This window comes from Podarcis gaigeae, assembly GCF_964106915.1.
Source record: "Podarcis gaigeae genome assembly, chromosome: 7".
In the NCBI taxonomy this organism is placed as follows: Eukaryota; Metazoa; Chordata; class Lepidosauria; order Squamata; family Lacertidae; genus Podarcis; species Podarcis gaigeae.
The window spans coordinates 83,729,735-83,757,491 of record NC_139683.1 but is presented as its reverse complement, the minus strand read 5'-3'; the positions used below and the strand labels follow the sequence as shown (position 1 = coordinate 83,757,491).

Genomic DNA, 27,757 nt, shown 5'->3' with positions numbered 1-27,757 from the left:
GCAAGCTGTCTGGGAAAATTAATGAGCAAACGCCTAGATTTTATTTCATCAGAACTGAGAATGATGGCGTCTGCCGCCCGAGGAGGACTTTTGGATCAGCGTATGAGAATTTATTGCAAACAAAAGACTTACCAGCTTTTTTTAAAAAAAGGGAGAGCCTTACAAAGTTCACACAGAAGCATAATATTGCTTACTTTAACTCACCTGTGGAAACAACTCAGAGGCTATTAAGAAGAAAAAGGATAACAACAAGAAGATTGAAAGATGGGACCGGCGAATACTAAAAGCAGCAGAAATATGAGACGACTGGATCCTTATCCTTACTGAATTCGAAGCATGGAAACCCTCAACAAAAATTTATAATTTGGCAAAATATTTGGACTTTATGATATGTATTGGTATAGTTTGGAATAATTAATGTGATATGATTGGATTGTTAAATGGAAAACTTAATAAAAATTATTTTTTTAAAAAAGAGATCTGTGGAGGGGGCATGGCCTGAGGAGACAGGAAAATCTGCAGGGTTGAATTAAGCCCCCTGGCCTTGAGGTCCCCCCCCCCCCCGCTTTAGGCATTTTATGAACAAACAACATCTAACTGCATTTGCTGATTTCCATCTCTGCTTCTCCCATCACTCCCAGCCCATCATACCGTCTCCTCATAGTGGAAATTTAGATTTTAAGTTCTTCAAGCATGAGACCAGTGGTCTTCCTTTTGGCTTGTGCTGCTCTTTAGGACACCATACGCACTGGTGACTACATTTAAGTCAGATTGTATCCCTTACCTTTTCAGTTCCACATTTTGTACCCTCTTTCACCAGCATTGGGTCCGGAAAGCCCTCTGGTTGTTGAAGGTCCAGGGATATACAAAGGGTATCTTGGAACGGAATGTACAGAACTGGAACGTCCATGTCAACATAAGGATTTCTGGTTGGATAGAGGCAAATTAACTTTCCACATTTGATATCCCTGTCAAAGGCATTTGGAGAAAAGAACAGGATCACACATTTGCAAAGAGTTGGGGATTATGTATTGGAAATATCTGTTTCTTTTCACCTCCAAAATATCAGATTTGACTGGACAAGAAAATTGGATTCCAGGTGGAAAAATCAAAATTAGAAACAGAATTGTTAGAACCCAAAACAAAGATTTTGTCAAGGATGTATAACTTGCTGTTGAAATGGAACACTCAGGATGAAACGGTGAAGTCTGTTATGATTAAATGGGCACAAGATGTTGGACATAATATTATGTATGCCACAACAGCAGCAAGAATACTCATTGCAAAATACTGGAAGACACAAGATCTAACCAATCTGGAAGAATGGCAGATGAAGGTGATGGACTATATGGGACTGGCAGAAATGACCGGCAGAATCCAAGACCAGGGAAAAGAGTCAGCGGAAGAAGACTGGAAGAAATTTAAAGACTATCTACAGAAATATTGTAAAATTAAAGAATGTTAGAATGATGTTGGACAGAAATTAAGTGGTTTCCAACTGTAATGCTTAAGAGATATGAAAAAAAAAAGGTTTAGAAATAAGTAAAAAACTAATGGTGAGGATTTGCTGATCTAACAATTTGAATTGGAATACAAGAAAGGGAGGTCTGGGAAATAAGTTAAAAGAAAATAAGTAATGGAAATTACTTGTGCCTCCTTCCCAAAGCTCGGTGCCTCCCTTCCCTGGATGATGGAAGCAGCTTTGAATGGAGTGGGGAAGACGTCAAATTTGGGCCTCACACAGGGCACCATATCACCAAGATCTGCCCCTACTTGGTAGTGAACTGAGGGCTTGTAAACCTCCATGACCTCCCATCTGGTATGCTTCTTGCACCATTGGACTGACAGTGTGGGAGACACTGTGTTACTTGGTCTTGGGGAAAAAGATGCCCGTGACAATCCTGGCTCCAGCACCATTGGCCTTGATATTGTAGGATGTGGTTCAGCAGACACCTGACTGTCAACCACAGTTTAGTGGGACTGACCACCAGCGTCAGGGTCAGAAACCCAGTGCCGTCCCTCAGCTAGTGACACAGGAGCCTCCAGCTGGGTGTCCTAGTCCCTGTGGGAGGGTCATGACAGCCCACTGGCTACCTTAATACTATATCAACAGTAAAAACATGCACCGTACAATAGAAGATGCCCTAGCCGCCAGCCCACGGTTTCTTCTGTTTCCTAATCACATACCGCAAAGAACAAGTCTTAAATCCGTTTCTTATGTCAATCCCACAGTGTCCAAATCTATCTGTCTCACCATTAATTTCTTCATAACATGCTTGTGGAGCACTTTTTGACTCTATAAATATTAAAAGGATTTTGATTAGAAGGACTAAAATGAAACATTTAATAGTTTTCTTTTAGCAATGCTCTTAACAGGTATTTTCATATGTGTAAAAACATATCAGTCTGATGCATAAAGTCTGATATATTGGATTTGCCTCTGCAAATAATAAATTTGATAGCCTTGAAGGTGCTGCAAGACTCGTTGTTTTCACTGAAGCAGAATTATTTAGTTATTTAAAATATTTTCTTCATGTAGCACATAGTTAAACAATGGAGATCACTGCGACATGTAGTGAAGGCCACCAACTTAGATGGATTTAGAAGGGGATTAGCAAAATTATGAATGGTGGGTCTATAAATAGCTACTAGCTATGACGGATCTATATGCAGTATAACCTCCTGTAGAAAGAGGCAGAAGGAGCAGGAGAGCTACTTGTAGGCTTCCTATAGGCATCTCGTTGGCTACCGTGAGAACAGTATCCTGACCAGATAGGCCTTTGATCTGATTCAGCAGGATTCCTCATAAAGGCATTTGATGAAGGGCTTCACCAAAACAACCTAACTGAACAGGTTGGCATGGTAACTAACAACAGTTTGGCTTGTGCCTAAGTGTAGTTAGGTAGCTAGTAGAGTGATTTTAAAGTTGGCATAAAATGCATAAACCTGGCCATACCAGTCAGAATTCTGGTGGCCATCTTCTGCACTAAGAAGAAGCATGCCTTGGCAACCAGCCATATTGGGGACTAGTTGCTAATGTCATGGGCTTCCCCCTCCAGCCAGCTCAGGCAAAAGGGCAGGTGTGTCAGGAGATCCCCCAAAACAGGGTGTGGGGGGAGGAGTGGGGAGATGATTTCATCTGCCAAGCAGAAATGCTTGCATTGTTGATGGAACCAGTGGCGTAGCGTGGGTTGTCAGCACCCGGGGCAAGGCAAGTAATTTGCGCCCCCTAACCCATGGATTTGCGCCCCCTAACCCGTGGATTTGCGCCCCCTAACCCTAACCCCCAGATGTTGCGCCCGGTGCGGCCGGCCCCCCCTGCACCCCCCACACTACGCCATTGGATGGAACAATCTAAATAGTATGACGCTGAATTCTGCTCAAAGAGTCCAAGAGAAAACCAGGACTCATTGGCTGGGCAAATTGGTATAAAAGCTGAGGAATGCTCATGGTATAGGTGTGAATGGGCATGCGCACACAATTTGGTTACAGAAGGATGCTGTTTGCTTGCTTGCTTGTTGTTTTTAAGGGTAAATATTTCATTTTGTTTTTAAAAGAAGCAAAAAAGCAAATTGTCTCACTTACTTTCACCAAAAAGATCCTGACACTGTAGATCAGCCGACTGACAGGATCCACCATAACAGTAGCCAGAATCAGAGGCACAGCTATAGCCATTCTGGGCATAAACATTGCTTGGGCAGGATGCTGAACTGCCATTGCAGTACTCAGGGAAATCGCAGACACCATCTATAGCTGCTCTACAGATTGTGTTTCTTGGCTTGAACTAGGTGAAAAGGAAAAGGAAGAAGGAAAGTATCAATAGCATTTTTCATGGAGGACTACAGCTAGGGTTGAGGAGGATTCCCGCCGCAGTGGTACCTAGTTATCTACTTGCACTGGTGTGCTTTCGAACTGCTAGCTTGGTAGGAGCTAGGACAGAGCAATGGGAGCAACAAGGCTTTTATGAAGAATCCCATGGGAAACAGACTGTGGGACTAACTTACTGATCCATTATTATTATTATTAGTAGTAGTAGTGAGGCAAGGAAGAAGGGCTACCCCTATGCTATCCATATAATCAGTTATCAGTAATCAATATATTCATATATGCTCACACATAATCAGGGCTTACAGTATTTTATAATCCATTTTGAATCAAAGGGAAGCTGTGCCTTAGCTAACTGCATATTGCTTGAAACAGCAAAATTAGGAGCCGACCTTTCCCCGACAAACATCTGTGTTCCCTGGACAAGGGGAAAACGTGAATCAGAGATTCTGGTACAAAATCCCCTCAGATACAGGCTAAATTAATCCACAGAACAGGAAGAGCAAAACCGCAAAATCTCCAAACTCCCTGTCCTGTCATAACTAGGGGAGAGGTTAGACAGAGCGTCACTGCAACCATCGGAAAGCAGAACTAGAACTCGGTGCTTGACCAGTGCTTGACCAGGAGCTGGTAGCATGGCAAGAAGCTTGCTAATTGGCTAATTTTCACTGACAATATCGTGACTGCCTCATGGTTGTCTCATGATCTATGATTTGCCGTGATCTGCTCAGGTATAAGACCTCTGGATTTCTGTCAGTCGGGGTCCCAGTTCCTTTTGGAAGAGATTCCAAACTGGGTCCTTATTGCCTGGCAATAAACTTCACCTTCTTATTCTCCATTGCTGAGTCTGCCTGATCCTTATTTAACACCAAGCAAGTACCTGCTTACGTTCGCGTGCTTCAGTAGTAGTAGTACCATTTTATTATATATTTATTTATATCCTGCCTCTTCCCTAGAGATTAGTGAAGCCCTGCCTTGGGCTGAGCAGAAAAGGTTCAAGAGTCTCTTCTGCCAGAAGGCTAGATGAGTTGCCGCTGAAGGTATAATTCTGAGTGCAGTGAGCAGTCTTTGATCTGTAACTGCATTAGCCTGGTGGTCATGTGCATTGCTTTGCAATCAATAAAACTGTGTCTCCTTTTTGAGATTTGGATTTCTCCTACATGGCCTGCAGAACTCTGGTAAACCTTCACATTCACCTGTGTAAGTGCTTACATTGTTGCTGAGACCCTGAGATTCTTTCGCTACGCTTGAACAACACCAGTATTTAATGCTGATATGGAAATCCTCAAAAGTGGCATTCCATCTTTAAAGGAAATTCTTCCTTGATCTGATTGCAGTTCAAAGTTACAGTGGTGCCCCGCAAGACGAATGCCTCGCAAGACGGAAAACCTGCTAGACGAAAGGGTTTTCCGTTTTGGAGGTGCTTCGCAAAATGAATTTCCTATGGGCTTGCTTCGCAAGACGAAAATGTCTTGCGAGTTCCTGCGGGTTTTTTTTTCCTTTCCCCCCTTTTCCCAAGCCGCTAAGCCGCTTATCAGCTGATCCGCTAAGCCGCTTAACAGCTGATCCGCTAAGCCGCTTAACAGCTGATCCGCTAAGCCGCTTATCAGCTGATCCACTAAGCCGCTTAGCAGCTGATCCGCTAAGCTGCTGATCCGCTAAGCCCGCTAATAGCGCTAATCCGCTAATGGGCTTGCTTCGCAAGACGAAAAAACCGCAAGACGAAGAGACTCGCGGAATGGATTCTTTTCGTCTTGCGAGGCACCACTGTAATTAGCATCTTACATCAGGCTGTAAATGGTTGTAACCTACTAAGTTCTACTCACAGTAGACCCACTGAAATTAATCAAACTAAACTTGCCATGTCCATTAACTTTGATGGGCCAGCATTGTGTAGGATGAGCATTGGCTGCAACACAGAGGTTACGGAGATAAAATTCAGAGGAAGTTGTAGTGTTGATTCAAACAAACCGAGGTGAATGTGTGGCCAAGGCAGTGAAGAGTGTACTTTAGCATCTTACCTGACAATTTTCACAGCACAATTCATTGCTGCACACTGCTCCACGGAGAAATGTACATGAGCTAGTACAACATTTACTGTACTTACATTCCTGAAAACAAAAATCATACAGCTTTTTGTTTGGGGTCAGTAAAAAGTTTAGACAGTGAAAAAAAATATGAAAGTAAAAGCTGAAACTCCAAAGCTTTTTTTGTAAGCCACTTTGAGGGTTGCTGTTTTATAATCAAGCAGTGTATAAATTTTATTAAATAAATAAAAGTAAAGGTTTATACATGGAATCTGCCCAAATCTTTTCTGCTACATTATGCTTTTTAACACAGAGGAATTTCAAAAGGCAGGAAAAGACAAGAGGGAAAGGCTGACTTCAAATTTTACTCAAATAAACCTGATTATAATACTATTTTTAATATACAAAGCAATTCCCATGAGGCATCCTGAAGGTAAATTTAATTCTAGGCAGATATATATCGGTTCCTAAACTAACCTGGCTCTAAGCCAATGAGCTTTTTGTACTGTTGTTTGGATATAGGGTTAGTTTTAAATTCCTAACAGTAAACTGGTCTTCACATATATGGTCTCCTGTTGGCTTTGGTTGGCTTTTCAAATACCGTATTTTTCGCTCAATAAGACGCACCAGACCACAAGACGCACCTAGTTTTTGGAGGAGGAAAACAAGATAAAAATATTCTGAATCTCAGAAGCCAGAACAGCAAGAGGGATCACTGCGCAGTGAAAGCAGCAATCCCTCTTGCTGTTCTGGCTTCTGGCATAGCTGCGCAGCCTGCATTCGCTCCATAAGACGCACACCCATTTCCCCTTACTTTTTAGGAGGGAAAAAGTAAGTCTTATAGAGCAAAAAATACGGTAACTGCTACTTAGTTTTTCATTTGATAACCATGTTGTTGATATTTTTAAATTTCAAAAGCTGTGCTAGAAGAGAATGCGACAAGTATTTTTCCAATTTAAACACACCAGAAGCAGGCAGAAGCAACCAGAAGGGCCGTAGCTTAAGGTTACCAGATATCTTTGTTTCCCAGGGACAGTCCCCAGATTTACAAATTAGTCCCCTGACAAAATCCTATCATTCCTACTGAAGTTAATAATAATAATTTTTAATTTATATCCCGCCCTCCCCAGCCGAAGCCGGGCTCAGGGCGGCTAACAACAATAAAATAATACAACATTCTAAAAACATTTCATTATAAAATAAATTCAAATCAAATTGATGGCAACCATTGGGCTAGAGTTCTGTGAAGATTGCCAAAGGAGGGAGTCAGGCTGTGCCTTGGCCAAAGGCCTGGTGGAACAGCTCTGTCTTGCAGGCCCTGTGGAAAGATGTCAAGTCCTGCAGGGCCCTAGTCTCAAGTGACAGAGCGTTCCACCAGATCGGAGCCACAGCCGAAAAAGCCCTGGCTCTGGATGAGGCCAGCCTAATCTCTCTGTGGCCTGGGACCTCCAAGATGTTTTTGTTTGAAGTTGAAAAGTGTCCCCAGATTCATTGAAAAAAAATCTGGTAACCTTACGGTAGCTCAGTGCTAGAGCATCGGCTTTGAATGCAGAAGTTCCAAGGTTCAATCCCCATTATCTCCAGGTAGGACTGGGAGAGAATACTGCCTGAAACCTTGGAGAGCCACTTGGTTTAAGGCAGCTGCCAATTTTCCAAAAGGGGAGTTTGCAGCAGCCCTGGAGGCTTCCCAGAGCAAAAGTGGAAGGCAGGCAGAGGTCAAGGTAAAGGTAAAGGGACCCCTGACCATTAGGTCCACTCGTGACTGACTCTGGGGTTGTGCGCTCATCTCGCTTTACAGGCCGAGGGAGCTGGCATTTGTTTGCAGACAGCTAAGCTGCTTCTGGCGAACCAGAGCAGCGCACGGAAACACCATTTACCTTCCCACTGGAGTGGTACCTATTTATCTACTTGCACTTTGACATGCTTTCGAACTGCTAGGTTGGCAGGAGCAGGGACCAAGCAACGGGAGCTCACCCCGTCGCGGGGATTCGAACCGCCAACCTTCGAATCAGCAAGTCCTAGGCTCTGTGGTTTAACCCACAGCGCCACCCGCGTCAGGCAGAGGTAGGTGGGAGTTATTCTAAATGTCTGCTTCTCTATTTTAAATAATCAACCCAAAACCCCTGGAACAGGGCAGGACACACATTCAAATGAACAAACCTGGGAAACATTTAGGAGGTATACTGACCTCTTCAGAGCCGCAGTCACACTTCTCTCCAGCTTCCAGAACACCATTCCCACAAAGCGCTCTGCTTCTGGCACTGCGCTTCTTATAAAACAATTTTAAATTAGGTCGGTTAGAGAGACAGTGGGCTCCCCTGAATTTAATGAAATATTGGAAGTCTTCAATGCTGCAGCTGCTAAAAGCTTTAATTCCACTTGAAAGTCTGAAACATAGTAAGATGAATCTGATATTATTATATGGCAAGCACACATACACATTTAACACATTTTTAAATACAAAAATAAAAATAGGGGCCCCTTCTTATGCATGCTGAATGGAGGGCTGCCGAGTGAAGTGTTAGAATTCCTGCTCCATGATTGCAGTCATGGGATTGTTGTCTTTCACATGACGTGGTATGTTTTGACTCCACAGAGTGGGAAGTGATGGAGACAGGATGTTTGTGTTACAGTGGTACCTCAGGTTAAGAACTTAATTCGTTCCGGAGGCCCGTTCTTAACTTGAAACTGTTCTTAACCTGAGGTACCACTTTAGCTGATGGGGCCTCCTGCTGCCGCCGCACGATTTCTGTTCTCATCCTGAAGCAAAGTTCTTAACCCAAGGTACTATTTCTGGGTTAGTGGAGTCTGTAACCTGAAGCATCTGTAACTTGAAGCGTCTGTAACCTGAGGTACCACTGTACTGTGTTCCGTGAAGTGGGACTATTGTCCTTTGTTCTTTCTCTTTGCTGTCTGATGCTAGAGAGAGAGGGAGCCATGTTGCAGTGCTCTCTGTGTGTTTATATGTAAATAAAGTAGATTAGCCAAAATGCTGAGTTGCTGAGGTCTGTTACGTAAGCTGCGCAAACTCTGCGGATCCCTAAGTGTGCCGGTATCTGTTGGCATTGGTCGCTGTGATGTTCAGGCAGAAGAAAGCTTTTGAAGCCTCCGATTGACCAGGAGGGAGAAAACATGCCAGTCGGGCATGTGTCTCTGCCAGGGTCCTACTCGAGTATAGGGCAAGCTCCTCACATGCAGCAGGAGGCCAGGCCAGTTTCTGAAACCTGGAAGGTGACCCGAGCAACATTTCTTTCCACCAAAAAACAAACAAATAAAAATCTTTTAACATTTTTATGAAGTTTTCAAGAAGTTTTGTTACAGTCTGCATAGTTGCAGACATGGCTCCGAGGCATCATATTAAATCACTATAAAACAATAAAAGGTAGGATCCAGTTTTTAAATATGACCATTATTTTGTCCTACTTTCAGCTGGTTAACATCCACACCATAGATTTAAAGCACATGACTTCTCCCAATTAATATTGGGAATTGTTGTATATCCCTCACAGAGCTACACTTCACAACCACAAAGTATACTTTCCATGATTCTTGGAGGGAAGCCAGGTATTTTAAATGTAAATTGTGGGTGTTTTGCAATTATTGAAAGAATGCAAAAGACCTGAAAGAACTTGCTGTCTAGAGACAAAAGGAGAAATGAGTGTACACAGCATGATCCCTCTTTAAAACCACCTCCAATTATCTTGAGGTCTCCAGTATTAAGGGACGCGGGTGGCGCTGGACTTGCTGATCAGAAGGTCGGCGGTTCGAATCCCCACGACGGGGTGAGCTCCCGTTGCTCGGTCCCTGCTCCTGCCAACCTAGCAGTTCGAAAGCACGTCAAAGTGCAAGTAGATCAATAGGTACCGCTCCGACGGGAAAGTAAACGGCGTTTCTGTGCGTTGCTCTGGTTCACCAGAAGCGGCTTAGTCATGCTGGCCACATGACCCGGAAGCTGTACGGCGGCTCCCTCGGCCAATAAAGTGAGATGAGCGCCGCAACCCCAGAGTTGGCCATGACTGGACCTAATGGTCAGGGGTCCCTTTACCTTTTACCAGTATTAAACAAGCTTTGCACTTTCTACTTACTGGATTTTTCCCAGTTACATTTGGTAAAAAATGATAACAGCAGATACCAAATCTATCAATAGCAGTGGAAGATTTTTGGCTCTTCAAAGTTTGCTGATGCACAAGCCTTATTTATACACAGGTATAGCAGAACTTTACCCCTTATGGCAGGACAGTGGCGTAGCGTGGGGGGTGCAGGGGGGGCCGGCCGCACCGGGCGCAACATCTGGGGGGGGGGCGCTCGCCGCCTCCGGAGTCGCCGAAGAGCCTCGGGCGCAGGCTGTAGCAGAGCCCCATGTCTCGCGGAACCGACGAGCTGTGCGCGCGTCCGGGCTGAAGGCGTCCAGCAGGCAGCGGCTCTCAGCGCTCGACGCGGTCCCCGCGCGTCAGGGCCGCGGAGGGCGCGCCAGGCAGCCCCTCCTCACAGCCCTGCCGCCGCCACTGCTGCTGCAGCTGCTGGGCCATGTTGCATTTTCCTCGCCTCTCTGCCCTCCTCCTCCTTTGGGCAAGCGGCGTCGTTTGGGCGGCAGCGCCAGCGGCAACTCGCCTCAGATCACCTGACACGGACCTGCCGCCGTCACCGTGGCTACCTAACCGTAAATACCCCAGCCCAGGCAGCAGCAAGAAGAAGCTGGCAGCGGCGGCAGGTTAGGGGTTAGGGGGCGCAAATTACTTGCCTTGCCCCGGTTGCTGACAACCCACGCTACGCCGCTGTGGCAGGAGTGGGGAACATCAGACCCACAGGCATAATTAGGCTTTCCTGGCCTCTGAATTTGTCCCAGAATTTGAGGGGAAGTTTTTAGTGTGTGGTGTTGTATTGTGCTTTTACTATTTTTTGTTGGGAGCCGCCCAGAGTGACTGGGGCAACCAGTCAGACGGGCAGCACATAAATGAATGTTGTTCTGACAACATGAATGTCTCCTGACAAACCACAGGAGATAAGCCTGTGCCTGTTCTTTGATGGTAAACTGCAGAAGAGTAGCCATCATTTCTGTATTCTCCAATCTCAGTACAGTGCTGAGATAGGAGATAAGCTCCACTGCTGCCTTCCACTATCAAAAGTGCAAGCAGAGGCTTATGTCCTAACACTGTAGGACTACCTATGAGCTGTTCAGTGCAATAGTCATAGTACTTACACTGCTTCCGTGTTCATTATGCAGACGAAGCCTTCTGGGCACTTGCACTCTTTGCCGTTGTCATATTCCATCCCCAGGTTAAGGCCCAGCAATTGGGCCAGGATGACGGAGAATGGCTCTTTGCTCATGGACTTCTGATACTAGAAGGAAAAGGGAAAACTGGAATCAGGAACCAGATTATTCCACTCCATTATGGGTGACTAAATGCAAAGAAATCTCTTAGGACCGTATTTTAGGAGCTTCTCAGCACAGTGGTACCTCGGGTTAAGAACTTTGCTTCAGGATGAGAACAGAAATTGTGTGGCAGTGGCATGGCAGCAGCAGGAGGCCCTATTAGCTAAAGTGGTACCTCAGGTTAAGAACAGTTTCAGGTTAAGAACGGACCTCCAGAACGAATTAAGTTCTTAACCCAAGGTACTGTATTTAAGTTCATTTTGTAGAACCTAAGATCGTATTGTGCTTTCCTCTAAAGACAGGGAAGTTGAATAGGCACCCCTGTTCATACCCTAAGGGTGTGTCTGCAGAGCATGTTCATTCTGAAGGGTCACAGGTTACCCACCCCTGCAATCCCTAAATCCAAGACAGGCAACATATACACTTTAGCCAAGAAAGCTCAGCAATACTGTACCAGAGCAACTCCTGCATCAAAATTCCGGAGGCACAGCTTCCCCATAAATCCTGCTCCTATATAATTAGGTTTCTCCCTGTAACTAAAACACAAAAGGAGATGGTGGAGTAGCTAAAGGAATGGTGTCTTCAAAAGAAATGGCAAAGTCTTCACATAATCAAGAAGGTGTGGAGAACATTACAGACACAGTGGCTTTCCCAGGTCTTGTTGCCACAGCAGGTCCCTTCCACCATCATTTGCCCACAATCCCAGGTGAGCAATCTGCTATTTAGCTCTAACATCTGCTGGAATTTTTCAGTAGAAGGGAAACTTTGCCTGGCAGGGGCCCCTGAGCTGTGCTTCTATGCTTTCCCATGCAAGATGGGGGACACCTGGCTTGAGAGCAGTACATGTGAAAAGGATCTAGGAGTCTTGGTTGACCACAAACTTGACATGAGCCAACAGTGTGACGCGGCAGCTAAAAAAGCCAATGCAATTCTGGGCTGCATCAATAGGAGTATAGCATCTAGATCAAGGGAAGTAATAGTGCCATTGTATTCTGCTCTGGTCAGACCTCACCTGGAGTACTGTGTCCAGTTCTGGGCACCACAGTTCAAGAAGGACACTGACAAACTGGAACGTGTCCAGAGGAGGGCAACCAAAATGGTCAAAGGCCTGGAAACGATGCCTTATGAGGAACGGCTAAGGGAGCTGGGCATGTTTAGCCTGGAGAAGAGGAGGTTAAGGGGTGATATGATAGCCATGTTCAAATATATAAAAGGATGTCACATAGAGGAGGGAGAAAGGTTGTTTTCTGCTGCTCCAGAGAAGCGGACACGGAGCAATGGATCCAAACTACAAGAAAGAAGATTCCACCTAAACATTAGGAAGAACTTCCTGACAGTAAGAGCTGTTTGACAGTGGAATTTGCTGCCAAGGAGTGTGGTGGAGTCTCCTTCTTTGGAGGTCTTTAAGCAGAGGCTTGACAACCATATGTCAGGAGTGCTCTGATGGTGTTTCCTGCTTGGCAGGGGGTTGGACTCGATGGCCCTTGTGGTCTCTTCCAACTCTATGATTCTATAAGAGAAGGACTCCATTTTCTTGTGCAGTTTTGTCTTGCATCTATGACAGGTGCTATGCCAACTTTGTGCTGTCCAGTTGTTTGGGATTCCAACTCTCATCAGCCACAGCCAACAGATTGCTGGATATGACAGAAACTGTAATCCAAAACATCTGGAGGGCAGCAGGTTGGCGAAGCCTCTGTCTCTCACATACCCTTTGGTTGGAGTTTTCTCTTAGATATCTTAAATTGGCTTTCCGTTGGATCCATCGATAATGTGAACATAACATCCTACAGTTGTCCAAAGATACAGTTGATTTCTTTTCCTTATGTTGCCCCACATGAAGAGCATTTAACGTGGCACAACTATTATTTCATATGCAGACATTTTTCATCACATCTTCATCCAATGAACTCAAGCAACTCTGTGACAAAATGCTTTGTGAGGAAGGGCACGAAATAAATACTGTGCTGGACTCAACTAACTGGTCCAAACTTGTGCAAAGACTTAAACTAGCACAATGGGGCTTTCTCCCATCTCCCCCATGCCCTCTAATTGACTGGGGGCAGGATCCTGAGTACTCCAAGAACAGCATGGGGAGGGGGGGGAGATGGTTCCATAAGGCAAGCAGAAATGCTTGCACTGACATAACATTTGTAACAACGCAATGCTGGATTTATTCCTCGATAAACAAATACAGTGGTACTTCGGGTTACATGCGCTTCAGGTTACATACGCTTCAGGTTACAGACTCCGCTAACCCAAAAATAGTTGTTGTTGTTTATTCGTTTAGGACTCTTCGTGACCCCATGGACTAGAGCACGCCAGGCACCCCTGTCTTCCACTGCCTCCCGCAGTTTGGTCAAACTCATGCTGGTAGCTTCAAGAACACTGTCCAACCATCTCGTCCTCTGTCGTCCCCTTCTCCTTGTGCCCTCAATCTTTCCCAACACCAGAGTCTTTTCCAGGGAGTCTTCTCTTCTCATGAGGTGGCCAAAGTATTGGAGTCTCAGCTTCAGGATCTGTCCTTCCAGTGAGCACTCAGGGCTGATTTCCTTCAGAATGGAGAGGTCTGATCTTCTTGCAGTCCATGGGACTCTCAAGAGTCTCCTCCACCACCAGAAATAGTACCCTGGGTTAAGAACTTTGCTTCAGGATGAGAACAGAAATCGTGCTCCAGTGGCACGGTGGCAGCAGGAGGCCCCATTAGCTAAAGTGATGCTTCAGGTTAAGAACAGTTTCAGGTTAAGAATGGAACTCCGGAACTCCGGAACAAATTAAGTACTTAACCCGAGGTACCACTGTACAGAATGGTGGACCAAGATTATTCAGTGAGCTTCATGGCTGAAGAGGAATCTGGAAACAGGTCTCTCTGGTTTAACTCTGGTATGCTATCTACAACACAGTGACTAATCATAGGCACTTTTTATTTCAGCTTTACCTATGGAAAGGTCGGTTCACTTTCTATGGCCAGCTGCTGGCGCTCTTGCAATGCTATATTTTTCAGATAACTGCACAAAAAGGCTGAAAATCCTTTGATCCTAATAGCGCAATCCCAAGCCCAGCAGTAGGTCCCATTAAGCTCAACAGGGCATGCTCCTAGGAAAGTGGGCAGGATTTCCACTAAATGGTCCGAGGGCTGACATTAACACAGTTTCCTTTTTAAAACAGGCATTAGCCACATGAAGCAGGGAATGTGGCAGCAACAAGGCATGGTGACATGACAACCCTTGTAGGAAATTAGTACAGTAAAAAGGTTACCCCCCTCAACAGCCATCAGAGCAGCCACCTGCTTTTCCCATCTGAAGCCCATTAGAGAGAGAATACACCATAACACTCCCAGATGCTTTTGCAGCCCCCTTTTGCAGCCTGGCTAATGGATCAGGCCAAAGGCCCATCTAGTGCAACATCCTGTTCTCAGTGGCCAAGCAGGGTCTCAACGCAAGAGCACTCTTCTCACTTGTGAGTCCCACCAAGTGTATTCAGAGGCATTCTACCACTGACAGTGGAGGGAGAACATACTGTATTTTTTGCTCTGTAAGACTCACTTTTTCCCTCCTAAAAAGTAAGGGGGAATGGGTGTGCGTCTTATGGAGCGAATGCAAGGCTGCGCAGCTATCCCAGAAGCCAGAATAGCAAGAGGGATTGCTGCTTTCGCTGCGCAGCGATCCCTCTTGCTGTTCTGGCTTCTGAGATTCAGAATATTTTTTTCATGTTTTCCTCCAAAAACTTGTGGTCTGGTGCATTTTATAGAGCGAAAAATACGGCAGTTATCATTTTCTAGCTGCTTGAGTTGTTAAACAAAAGAAAACATGTAGAGTCATCCATCAGACCACCATGTAAGTGTTTTTTTTAAAAAACTACTACATTTGGGATGATTTTTCAGTGTGTGTGTGGGGTGGAATTCTGCACATGGAATGTGCAAACAACACACGTCAAATGTGAGCACATGCAAAACGGCTATATGAAGTGGACTGAAACTAGTTTGCACAGCACTGCATTTTAATGGAAGGCTATGTTATTTATATTTGCTACCTACTCTAAGGAAGAAATATTGTTGAAGGGCACAATGTTCTATGATAAATACAGTGGTGCCCTGCAAGACGAATGCCTCGCAAGATGGAAAACTCGCTAGACGAAAGGGTTTTCCGTTTTATGAGCTGCTTCGCAAGACGCATTTCCCTATGGGCTTGCTTCGCAAGACGAAAATGTCTTGAAAGTTTGTTTCCTTTTTCTTAACACTGTTATTACAGTTGCGACTTGACTTCGGGGATCAACTCATAGAATGCAGTGTACATAGTAGCCTTTTTTGAGGTTTTTAAAGACTTTGGTGATTTTTGAAACTTTTCCAAAACTTCTTTTGCCGCCATTTGGTAAGTTAAGCTTTTAAAACTTTTTTTGGGGGGGTTGGATTTTGGATTGGGGTGTTTGGAATTCAAGGACTTGGTGTTGGGGAGGGGTTTGCAAGAATCTGGAAGCTTGTGTGTTTTCTTTCTGCATTTTTATGATTTTCTGTGACCATTGGGGCACTCTGCTGTTTTTTTTAAAAAAATCTAGATTTGAATTTCTGTGTGCTGGGTGGCTGGGGGAACAGTTGGGGAGGGGGTTTCAAGAATCTGGAAGCTTGTGGGTTTTTTCTGCATGTTTATGATTTTCTGTAACCATTGGGCCACTCTGCTGTTTTTTTTAAAAAAAATCTGGGTTTGTATTTTGAAATGCTCTTTACAGTATGTGTGACTTTAAAAAGCACTTAATAAACTCTTGTTGTACCAAATTTGGCTTTGTTTGGACTTTTTTTGACCATAGGAACGCATTAATTGATTTTCAATGCATTCCTATGGGATTTCGTGCTTTGCAAGACGAAAAATTCGCTAGACGGAAAAATTCGCAGAACGAATTAATTTCGTCTTGCGAGGCACCACTGTATTTCAGTAACGGGTGAAAGCTATGGCTCAGGGGTGGAATGCCTGCTTTCCATGGAGAAGGTTCCAGGCTCAATCCTCGCCAGAAAGACGCCTCTCTGAAATGTTAGAGAACAACAACACTGACTCGGGCCCCACACTGTGGGTGCCCAGCACACCCCACATCATGATGTCGTAGTGCAGGGCGTGAGCTCCAGCAGCGAGGAGACTGGACCCCTCCCACCCGAAATCCACACTTTCTTCCACCCTCCGCCCAAACTCTGCACTCTCTCTTCCATGGGGTGTGGTGCCCACGCCCCTGACCCTGTATTTTGTGCGTGCCCAGCCTCTATAGGTGAAATCTTGTGGGTGCTTGGGCACCCAGAGCCCCAGGGAGAAAGTGCCTACGTTAGTGAGTCACTATCTCTCAGTGTAGATGAGTATGCATGCTATAGCAGTATTAGAGTGCTCTATATGAGAAAATATATCTCCTTACACTAACAAAAGTGCCAGATCATGAGGCCGTAGAACAAGATATGAATTTTTCCAACGTAAAAATTTCCGTAGCAACACATCGGGCTCTCCTGATGTTGAGATTTTATTATGGTCCGTCCAGAACTCCAAAGAAGATAGAACAACTGTAATGTTAAGGCTAGAAAACATCTGAAAAGATGGAAAGAATGCAAGCTCAAATAAAGGCAGAGAAAAATACATGTTCAGCGGTTCCAACTTAATTTTTGACGAATTCATCATAAAGATTTGGGTGATTGTAAGAGCCTGCTCCTAATTTGTGCCAGGGCGCACCAGATTGCCATCACACGTGCAAGAAGCCAGGGGCTCAGGGCTGGTGTGCCCATGAGGCAAATGAGGGGGTGGCCTCAGGGAGGCAGCCTCCAGACAGCTGGGGGGGGGCACCACAGTTCACACATTGCGACACACACACTGTCCGGGTGCATGTCGATGGTGGGCAGCAAATGGCGACTGCTGTGACAAATAGAATCAGTCACCCACATCTTGGTATCAGATAATTCAATCTAATCTTATTAATCTGTAGGTTGTTAGTAGGGAGTGGCCATTCAGACAAATGTAAACCTTCAGGATTGGGGTGGGGCAGATAAGATGGAGATAGTAGCCAGGTTTCGGCAACATGAAATGAGGATTCATGAATGTTATACTACACGTAACATAAGTGTTAGATGCAGGTTTCTGATGAGTGATTATTATTTTTTTGTACTTAACCCTACTGGAATCTTGTACATACGCCTATTATTATTATTATTTCTACCCCGCCCATCTGGCTGGGTTTCCCCAGCCACTCAGGGCGGCTTTCAACAGAACATTAATAACAGAATAAAACTTCAAACATTAAAAACTTCCCTAAACAGGGCTGCCTTCAGATGTCTTCTAAAAGTCAGATAGTTTATTTCCTTGGCATCTGATGGGAGGGAATTCAACAGGGCGGGTGCCACTACTGAGAAGGCCCTCTACCTGGTTTCATGTAACCTCACTTCTCGCAGTGAGGGAACCACCAGAAGGCCCTCGGCACTGGACCTCAGGGTCCGGGCTGAACGATGGGGGTTGGAGATGCTCCTTCAGGTATTCTGGGCCAAAGCCATTTAGGGCTTTCAAGGTCAGCACCAACACTTTGAATTGTGCTCAGAAACATACTGGGAGCCAATGTAGGTCTGGCTGGGACAGATGTGAGCTGTGATCTAATAATTGCTGGAAGACATCATGTTGAGCACCTCTGTTTGTTTAAACCATGTTAAACTATGGTTTAACATTATGTCCTAAAAGGGTCAGACATGCCAATCTTGTCTTCTGTTGTAGGGTCAGTACCACTGAAACCATGCATGCTATTTAAGTTAGTCACAACTAAGTGGTGTCTCAATTTAAATGGAATGTAATCTATACTAATTTAGCTGGATCAAGACCTAATTGTCTAACATAACAGAACATAATGATCAGCGTTGGCCATTTATTTATTTGCATACATTATTTATATGCTCCCTTTCCAAGATGAACATTTAATGTAACATTGTAATGTTGAAATAAGATTAAGGTTACCATATCTTTTTCAATGAATCTGGGGACACTTTTCAACTTCCTACTAAACAGATGGAATTTGTCAAGGGACTGATTTGTAAATCCGGGGACTGTCCCCAGGAAACGGGGACATCTGGTAACCTTAAATAAGATCACAAGCCATGACCTCATGAGTGTGCATGTACAGCTATCATCCAATGCTATGCAATTATTTTGCCAGAGCAGATGCTTGCAAGACAAGGCTGTTAAAGAGTGATAGCCAAGTTAAACATCCAAGTGGTTCTTGTTAGTACAAAAGAAAAACAAAACATGGCAGTCACTTACACTGTTGACAAAACCAATAAGCTGTGCTATGCTGTCAGTTACAATTTCTTTGTTTCCACCCAAAAAGTTGTACTGGAGAGAAAAACAGTTGCATGCATCATAGCAAAAATAAACAATAAAATAGACAATAGTTATGGTAGACTGCCAGTGTTGGCAACAGAACACTGGGTCATATGCAACTTGGTCTGAGAGCTGAACCAAACGTTGGGCCACCATATATGGAAAAGAGATGTGAAGTGCTTTGAATGCACTTAGAGCTCGCCTTTCAGGGCATGTGTGTCTGTAGGATAGCAGTGAATCAAACAATATTAGCAGGGTGAGATGCTCTTCAGGGTCCTCAACAACCTTCTGTCATGCTTAAATTGCAGTCTACTGCTAATATATCTCATTTTATACTCAGTAGTAGCCCTGCAAACCAGATTAGACTGAAAGAAAATGGCTAGGCCAAGTTGACCCTATATGCCAAATCTCACCATCTAAGACCAACACTCTATCCACTACACCAGTGGTTTCCAACCCGTGTGCCATGGCACCCTGGGGTGCCTAAAAGATGGCCAGGGGTGCCGAAGGCAACCCTGGCCTCTGTCCCTCTTTCCTTCCCTCCTCCTCTGATGCCTCTTGTGTCTCTGCCTCCCAAAGGAGGAGGTGTTTGCTACAGCAACCCTGGCTACAAGCTCCACAGGCGAATGGTGCCTCTGAGGCTGGCCAGGGGATGCTGGTTGCCAGGAGCTGAGGTGGCCTCGGAGTAAGCAAGCAAGTGGGTGAGGGAGCCCAGCCAGCCAGTCCACCAGCCCTTACTGTTCAGAATGGACGAATAAGTAGGAAACCGGGCAGGCAGGCGCCATGATGGCCTTTCTTGTGCTTGCTGTGTGCAATGCCTTCCTGGGAGCTGAGTACCCCGTGCCAAAGGGAGCCTTTCCGCCCTGCAGGCCTGGCGCCACCCACAGCAGTCTCCCAAGGTGAGTAAGGAGCTGGCCTCACGTTCACCTTTGGCCAATGTCCATTGGGCCACTAAGGCTGGGGGCATCCTCTTCCCAGGGCCTCTTTGGGGTAGTTCAGAGACCAGGGGCAGTGGCAGCAGCTGCCTGGAGGACTCCCAAAAAGAGGAGGCTGAGGGAATACCCCACAAGAGAGGGTGTTCGAAAAGGGGTGAGAGGCTGCAGGCAAGGGGTGACTAACTTGGCTTCTGAGGCTTGGAGTGTGTTTCCCCACAGGGCAGCCGCAGAAAGAATGTACCGTATTTTTTGCTCTATAAGACTCACCTTTTCCCTCCTAAAAAGTAAGGGGAATTGTGTGTGCGTCTTATGGAGCGAATGCAGGCTGTGCAGCTGTCACAGAAGTCAGAACAGCAAGAGGGATCGCTGCTTTCACTGCGCAGCGATCCCTCTTGCTGTTCTGGCTTCTGAGATTCAGAATATTTTTTTTCTTATTTTCCTCCTCCAAAAACTAGGTGTGTCTTGTGGTCTGGTGCATCTTATAGAGCGAAAAATACGGTAGTTGGTCAAGGGAGAATGGACTCAAAAAGGTTGAAAACCTCTGCACAACACCATGCTGGTTCAATGAATTGCCCTTGTTAGCATTCCAACAAGATGTGTTTCTCGTGGTCTGTAACTTACCAAACCCTTATCCAAAACGATATATATTTCTATGTATCTGTGTACTCTAGTGACATCTGACAGTGGCTGAGGAAAGACAAAATAAATTACATTTAGTAATAATTTTTGTATTTTGGTCCCTGGAGTTTTTATACAAAATGGGTTAATGTTAGCAGCAGATTACTAGAACCAAGCCTGCATCAAGCTGCTCCACTAAAAAAAAATCACTTCAAAAGCTGTGCTTTTGCCCAGTTCACCTAACAGTGGTTCTCACTTTCCCAATTTATTCATCTACAGAAAATCTCTCCAGAATAGGCACCAATGCACCCAAGTCCCATTGCTGTCTAAGGGTTTCAGCAGAGGAGTGTGGATAATGTTTAAAAAATCCAAAGCCGCATTCGGAAAATATGCACAGCTGTGGCCAGAAAGGTGTTTTGATACGGTTTAGCGTTAGGGTTTGATGTCTGGAGGCAAGCAGGTATTGGTCAAGACATGAAGATGAGAGTCAAAGCAAGAGGGCCATCAAGTCAACCTGATGGTATTATTATTTCTTACATTTATTCACCATTTACTAGATAAAATGTCTTAAGGCGTCATAAAAAGGATACAAGTACGGATGTTTAAAACAGATATCAAAAAGAAAAATAAACTAGAAGTGTTCATTCTGCAATACTATAGAAAGGATAAATCCTATGCCATACTACTAAGAGATGAACACCACAACCGGCTATACAATACAACCCCAATTAGGGATCAAATGTTTAGGTGAACAGGAACATTTTCCCCTGGCACCTAAAAGCTTAAAATGATGGTGCCATGTGCACCTCCCTGAAGACAGCATTCCACAACTGGGGAGTCACCAGTGAAAAGTCCCATGTTCAGGTTGCCACTATCCGCACTACCCTCAGACAGGGCCCACTAAGAAAGGCCTCGGGTGAGAAACACAGGCAGGTGGCTCAGGATGGCCCCACTCTGCTCCATTGGGGATGGAATCATTTCGGTGGCATCAGCACTGAGGGCTGGGCTGGCATCCCTCCGCCCAGTGCACGTGCACCCTCCCCCCACCTGGCACATGCACACACGCACACTCCCGGACACCAGCAACCAATGCTATGCCACTGCCTTTTTCTGTTCTTTTTAATTTAAAAAAAAAATTCTCCATATCCTGTGTACAGGTACATCACAGACATCCAGTACAGGTACGTTATGGAATGAGCTTACAAAGTGTCAGGGAACTGCCATCGGAGCCAGGAGTGGAGGTAAAAGGCTTCCCAGCGATGCCGGAGAAGGGCCCAGCAGGGAGAGAGGGAACTCATCTACTGAGGAAGGAAATCAGCGTGACACCAGGAAGAAAGGGGAGCAGGGGAGGGCTTCGGAGAGATGGCTCCAGGACTCTTCCACAGAAACTAGCGGGGAGAGCACAGGTCCTCCGCTGGCCACGCCCACCCTGCGCAGAAGACTTCCGCGCAGGGAGGCTAGGCGGAGACTTGGCGTCAAAGAACTTTTATGCTGGAAGTAGTTCAGGACACGCCCACTGATGGATTCTGCCAGTGACTGACACAGCCGCGGAGTAAGGGCTGTGCAGCCAGGGAAAGGTTTAACCAGGCAACTTTGCCAAGAGTAGAGGCAACTTACGCACGAGCAACCCCAATTCCCATTACACAAAGGAAAATACACCTTTCCAAACCCCAGTAGCTAATGTCTATTTATTGCATTGCATCTGAATTGTAAGCCTACTAACCTAAGTTCTCAGGGAAGACTCCAAATAAAACATGAATATTGATGGTAATCACTTCTAAAGGCCTGTTTAAGAATGAAAGAAACCTCTTAGCACTTACCGCATTATCTGAGAGCAACTTATAAGGCATGCCCTCGCTCCCCAGTTGTCTTTCTGTAGATGGCAAATCTTCTCTCCTAAGTAGACTCTGGAGGTTTTTGTTGTTTATTTGATAAATCAGGTGCTCAAAATTAGCCGAGTCTTTCAAATGCTCAACTCCATAGCTGACATTCTCAAACTGCAACAGCCCTCTGGAAAACAGAGAAAGTACTACCCAAGGTTCAAGGAGACTATAGGAAAGGTGAGCTTAAAGGTAAAGGGACCCCTGACCGTTAGGTCCAGTCGCGGACGACTCTGGGGTTGTGGGGCTCATCTCGCTTTATTGGCCGAGGGAGCTGGCGTACAGCTTCTGGGTCATGTGGCCAGCATGATTAAGCCGCTTCTGGCAAACCAGATCAGTGCACGGAAATGCCATTTACCTTCCCGCCGGAGTGGTGCCTATTTATCTACTTGCACTTTGACGCAATTAGCTGCTTCTGCACAGCGTCATTTTGAGTGTCTGCGCATGTGTGAGTGGCGAAACCCGGAAGTAATGCACTCCATTACTTCCGGGTCGCCACGGAGCGCAACCCGAAAATGCTCAACCTGAAGCTACTTCAATCCGAGGTATGAATGTATAGAGAAGGAAACGCTTGGCATAAGGGCTGCCGATTAATCCCTGGAGTCTGCTAGCCCTGTGTTTGGGTGCACAGTATCTTAGGGTGCTGGCCATCTCCTCCGGATACCTCATTCAGGGACAGGGGTATTTAGCTGTCTACTGGAATGCTTAAGCAGGGCCTCCACTTACGCTCAACCTGCATGTTTGTAAATAAGAACAAAACACAAGTAAGTCTCCAATGATTTCCTTCCAAAGGAAACCAAACCTGGGTAGGCACCACACCTGGGAACTTTCCACTGCTCAGAGAAGAGCAAATATATCGGGCTGCTGCAAACTTCCACTGAAGAAAGTCAGGAGTGTGAAACACAAGGGTGGGGATGGGAGAGACAGGACATATAGGCCTCAAGGTCCATAAATAGCAACACCCTAGAGGTCCTGGGCCCTAAGGAAGTTAGATTAGCTTCAACCAGAGCCAGGGCCTTTTCAACACTGGCTCCGGCCTGGTGGAACGCTCTGCCTCATGAGACCAGGACCCTGCAGGATCTGATTTCTTTCCGCAGGGCCTGTAAGGCAGAGTTGTTCCGCCTGGCCTTTGGCTTGGAGCCAATTTGATTCCCTCCGTCCCTCTCTCTCTTTTTCTCCCCCCCCCTCTTTTCCTTCTCCTCCTGCGATGAGGCTACATTTTAATATTTTAATGTTCCATTATTTTAATGTTATATTTTATTTTTGTTTTTAAGTTTGTAATCATTCATCTTGTTTTTATTATTGCTTTTAAGCTGCTCTGAGCTCGGCCTTGCCTGGGGAGGGCGGGGTATAAATAAAAAATTATTATTATTATTATTATTATTATTATTATTATTATTATTATTATTATATAGTGCATGTACTTTTGTGAAACATCTGGTGCCTGGATTATGCCAGAGACAGGTTGCTGCTAGGCTTGACAGATAATTGACTTAGGCTGTTGAAATCTCTTACCTGAGCCCATGACAGGTGCTGAGTATTGCAACAGAGTTTGGGAACCCTTGTATGTATCCTTGATAGAAGCATTCACTCTAAAGTTATTTTTTTTAAATTAGAAAAAAGCAACTGATGCAGCATTTACACAATTGAAATTCTCTATCAACTAGGCTTACATGCAGTTTTTAACCCTCCCCCTCCTGCCGCACAGTTTCAATTCCCCCAGAATTGTGCTTCTAACCATCTTCTATCCATTCAAGTCGATGTGCCAATGATAGCTTGTCTTAGAAAGAGAGAGCCCAGCCACAGTTATTTGTGCTGTTCATGGGAATTACTATTATCTATCAAATCTGTGCACTCCATCTGAGGATCACAGGGCAGTTTTCAATGTAAAAATACAAAAATAGATTATTGTAGTAACAAGCAAAAACAATAACTACCACCCACCACCCACCGTTTAAAAGGCCATAGATTGTTTAATCAGCCAAAGGCCTGGGAGAAGAGGAATATGTTCTTGCCTGGCCCCCAGAGATATGTAACAAAGGTGCCATGTGAGCCTTCCTGGGAGAGCATTCCATAAGCAGGGGCCCACCCCAGACATTCTCATATTGCGGCCCTCTAGGTAAAGGTAAAGGACCCCTGGAGGTGAACTATGGGATGTGGCGCTCATCTTGCTTCAGGCTGAGGGAGCCGGCGTTTGTCTGCAGACAACTTTCTGGGTCAAGTGGCTAGCATGACTAAACCGCTACTGGCACAACAGAAACACCGTGATGGAAGCCAGAGCGCACAGAAACTCCATTTACTTTCCTGCCACGGTGGTACCTACGTATCTACTCGCACTGGTGTGCTTTCGAAATGCTAAGATGGCAGAAGCTGGGTTAGAGCAGGGGGAGCTCATCCCGTTGCGGGGATTCGAACCACCAGGCTTCCGATTGGCAAGCCCAAGAGGCTCAGTGGTTTAGACCACAGCACCACCTGTGTCTCTTACTTTACCTTTACTTGCTGAATTCTGCACCAGCTGAAGATTCCAAACCATCTTCAGAGGCAACCCCACATATAATGGGGTTTGCAATAATCTAAGCTAAAGGTTACCAGAGCATATTTTGCAGAAGTTAGGCTATGCCTCTCCAGATGGGGCGCAGCTGGGCACTCAATGCAACTGAGACCACTTGAGCCTTAAGTGGAAGCAATGGATGCAGAAGCGCAACAAAGCTGTGTACCAACTCCTTCAGAGACCTTTCTGCAAGTCCCTGGGCTATTTGAGGCAAGCTGTGGGAGGTAACTGGGGTGTGTGGGGTGTTCTGCTGCGAAACCCCTCCTTTGGAAATTACTCACCAGAGAAGCTTGCCCATCACCTCCTTACAAATGCCATATGCATTATTTTTTTGACTTGCCCCCAGGCTTTTGGCAATGTTTAAACTGAAGGGTTTATCTGATCTCAAAATGCCCTTTCCGCACAATCTTCTTCTGTGGTGAAGTTAAATCTTTATTGTTACACGCCACCCCAATCTCCATGAGCAGTGTGATATTCCAGGGGTTGCAGGCACACTGTAACCCAGGGTCTGGGTTTCCTTTTGGGAATGAGGCACAGTGGAGAATGGGGTGTCTTTATGATATATGGTTTATTTACACATACATACAACCTGATTCTAGATGGGTGAGATCCTAGAGGATCTCTTGCGTCTCAGATTTTAAAGAGACCTCAGCCATAGCTCTGCATATCTCCCTTCTGCTTGCCACCCTTCTGCTTGGAGAGGATTTTCCTCGCACTCACTTCATGCTCCGGCATCTCCCCACCCCCTGCCCCGCTCCCCGCCGCCTTCAAGTTTGCAAAACCAACACTTCCTTTCTATTTGCTTACTTCAGGCCCAAGGTAATTCTGAAATTTCTACTGCCCAACTCTGGCATTGTCTTTGCTAACTATACCCCCTTTGTAGCTGACACAGCCTCTGCTTTGCAGTCTTTGTTTCTTAATGACTTATCTGCCAGGGAATTCTCCATCGGGGGGAAAAACAGGGTTAGCCTGTATTTTACACTGCTTATTTGGGGGGTGGGGCAGAATCTTGCATGCAGGAATTTAGGAGAGTCATGGTACCCCACACACCCATAACAATATTGTATTGCCTCAAAATTCTGTACACTGCTTTGGGAGGTGATGCATCTGACAAGTGGTGTACAAACACTTAAAATCAATCAATAAATGTCTGAAATGACATGCAAACACAATTAAGAACCTTTACCTGAATATGTGGGGAACTGGGATTAACAAAGCCTCCTCGGTTGTACGTATAAACCCAAAAGTCATTGGGCAAAAATGTTCTGTGAAGAAAACAACAAAATGATATTTACGTTGGCACTGCAAAAAGAATCACTGACTTCCCTCTGGGAAAAGTCTCATAGGGTTGGGTTGAAGAGGTAACTAATGAAGATCCCCTAGAACGCTGCACTTTGTCTTTGTCAGCTAGCAAGCTGAGGAACAGAAACAGGGGGTGCTTCTGAAATATGCTGGCAGTGCTAAGTGGAGAGGTACAGCATTCATAAATACTAGTAGCAAACTGCCTATCACAATGATGGAGGCCGAGCTCTTTACTGCAGTGCTTCCCATAAGTGAGGCCCAGATCACCTTGGGAGGTTGTGGGCTCTCTCTCATTGGGGGTTTCTAAGCAGAGGGTGAATGGCCCTCTGTCGTGGATGCTGTAGCTGAGATCCCTGCATTGCAAGCGGTGATGACCCAAGGGTCCCATCCAACTCAACAATTCCATGATTCTATGATTACACAGTGTCAGGGAATGGAGGGAGGGTTGTTCTCACCACAATGCTGTCTCCCTTTGAAGTGGTTTGCTTTTCCTCCCACTGGATTGAATAGTAACCATTAATTTCCACAGAGGAAATCCAAGGCTTGTTCTCAAGAGACACCATAGGGGATGTTGAACTAAATATTTTATTTACTTTTGATGTCCTTGGCAATTAATAAGCAATGTGGTCTGAGTGTTATTTCTTTATTGCTATTATTATATTTGTTTTATATGAAACTAATAAAACATGTATTATTATTTTTAAGGAAAAAGAATAAATTAAATTAGTTGGTGTCCACATAGTCTTCTCCTGACTTCTGTTTCCAGGTCACACTAAAGCATAACAGCATGTTGGAATTGTGGAATGACATTTTGGAAGCTGGTGTTTAAAGACAGAAATAGGAATAACAATATAAATTATACTCCGGGCTGGCTCCAGAATTTGAATGGGGGGGGGGGGGGCAGAATCTCACGTGAACTTTAGGCCTTTCTCTCGGTACCCCTTACTGCCTCATGGCGCCTGCAGCCTTATCAGTTTCCCTCTCCAAGGAGGCTTCTAGCATGTCATCTCTCTTTTCCTTTCAGTGCCTATTAGATTCATCCATTTTTAATCATTCCTGGAATTTTTCCCCACCATGCTGGTTTCTTGGGAAGTTCCATTGGTATGTATGTGTTGTCATTTTTATTGTGTTACTACTACTGCTACTACTACTACTACTACTACTAATACTGGGCTTCTTTGACCCCTTGTAACCCATTCCGGGAGCTTGCTTCTGAACAGTTTGGGTAATATGCTTCCTAAGAAATAAACAAATAAATCTTTTCTGGGGCGCTTTTGCCTAGCAGGCATAAACTGAGAATTCTCATACTGCCTCTGACCTTCTGAACAGTTCTGAGCAAAATAAGACCAGTGGCCCTGTTGAGGTAGTAGTGGACTAGAAAAGGCCCAATCTGATCACCTTCTGGAGCTAGCCATTATGGGCGCCTGAAATCAAAATCAGGAGCAGATTAGTAAGTGGCCTGGGTCACGTGTCGCGCTAAGACAAGCCATGGTTCTCCAGGGTTTCAGACGGGGTCTCTGCCTAGAGACCCTGGAGACTGAACTTGGGACCTTCTCCATGCACAGCCCATGCTCTGCCACTGAGCTACAGCCTCCCCATTGTGGGAAGGTTTACTTTAGCAGAGTTAAACAATCCCCTTTATAAGTTTATGCAGCGATCAGCTTGTTGCTGACTTGTCTGAGTTCTACTAATAAAGATGCCCTCCTGGTTAAAAATCCCTTTGAATCCCTCTTAAAGAATACACACATGAATCTGATTCATGTCAATATAACGCTATTTTACTCTCAGATTCATTCAGGTTTACTGAACTGGAACTGAAGGCAGGCTTAGGTTACATAACAAGCAAATAAACTATACCAGAGGGAAGTTGGTCCTGAGGTGACTGCAGCTGAGCAGTTATCTTTCAAAACTACCAGCAAC

General features: G+C 45.2%; 1 protein-coding gene across 2 annotated transcripts in view; it reads right to left on the bottom strand.

The window, feature by feature from the left end:
• LOC310848874 (disintegrin and metalloproteinase domain-containing protein 2-like) overlaps positions 1-27,757 on the bottom strand; it is a 47,965-nt gene that overhangs the window by 15,253 nt on the left and 4,955 nt on the right. Inside the window, exons 4-16 of one of the 2 annotated variants that reach the window (XM_083748422.1) lie at positions 25,722-25,800; positions 23,500-23,576; positions 21,925-22,114; positions 20,108-20,173; positions 18,492-18,563; positions 16,618-16,784; positions 11,681-11,762; positions 11,053-11,192; positions 8,041-8,239; positions 5,847-5,936; positions 3,586-3,784; positions 2,188-2,296; positions 785-968 (exon numbers count right to left, since the gene is read on the bottom strand). In XM_083748422.1, the coding sequence (XP_083604548.1) occupies positions 785-968; positions 2,188-2,296; positions 3,586-3,784; positions 5,847-5,936; positions 8,041-8,239; positions 11,053-11,192; positions 11,681-11,762; positions 16,618-16,784; positions 18,492-18,563; positions 20,108-20,173; positions 21,925-22,114; positions 23,500-23,576; positions 25,722-25,800 (1,654 nt within the window). The remainder of the gene's footprint in view (positions 1-784; positions 969-2,187; positions 2,297-3,585; positions 3,785-5,846; positions 5,937-8,040; positions 8,240-11,052; positions 11,193-11,680; positions 11,763-16,617; positions 16,785-18,491; positions 18,564-20,107; positions 20,174-21,924; positions 22,115-23,499; positions 23,577-25,721; positions 25,801-27,757) is intronic. The other variant, XM_083748423.1, reaches the window with a different exon arrangement.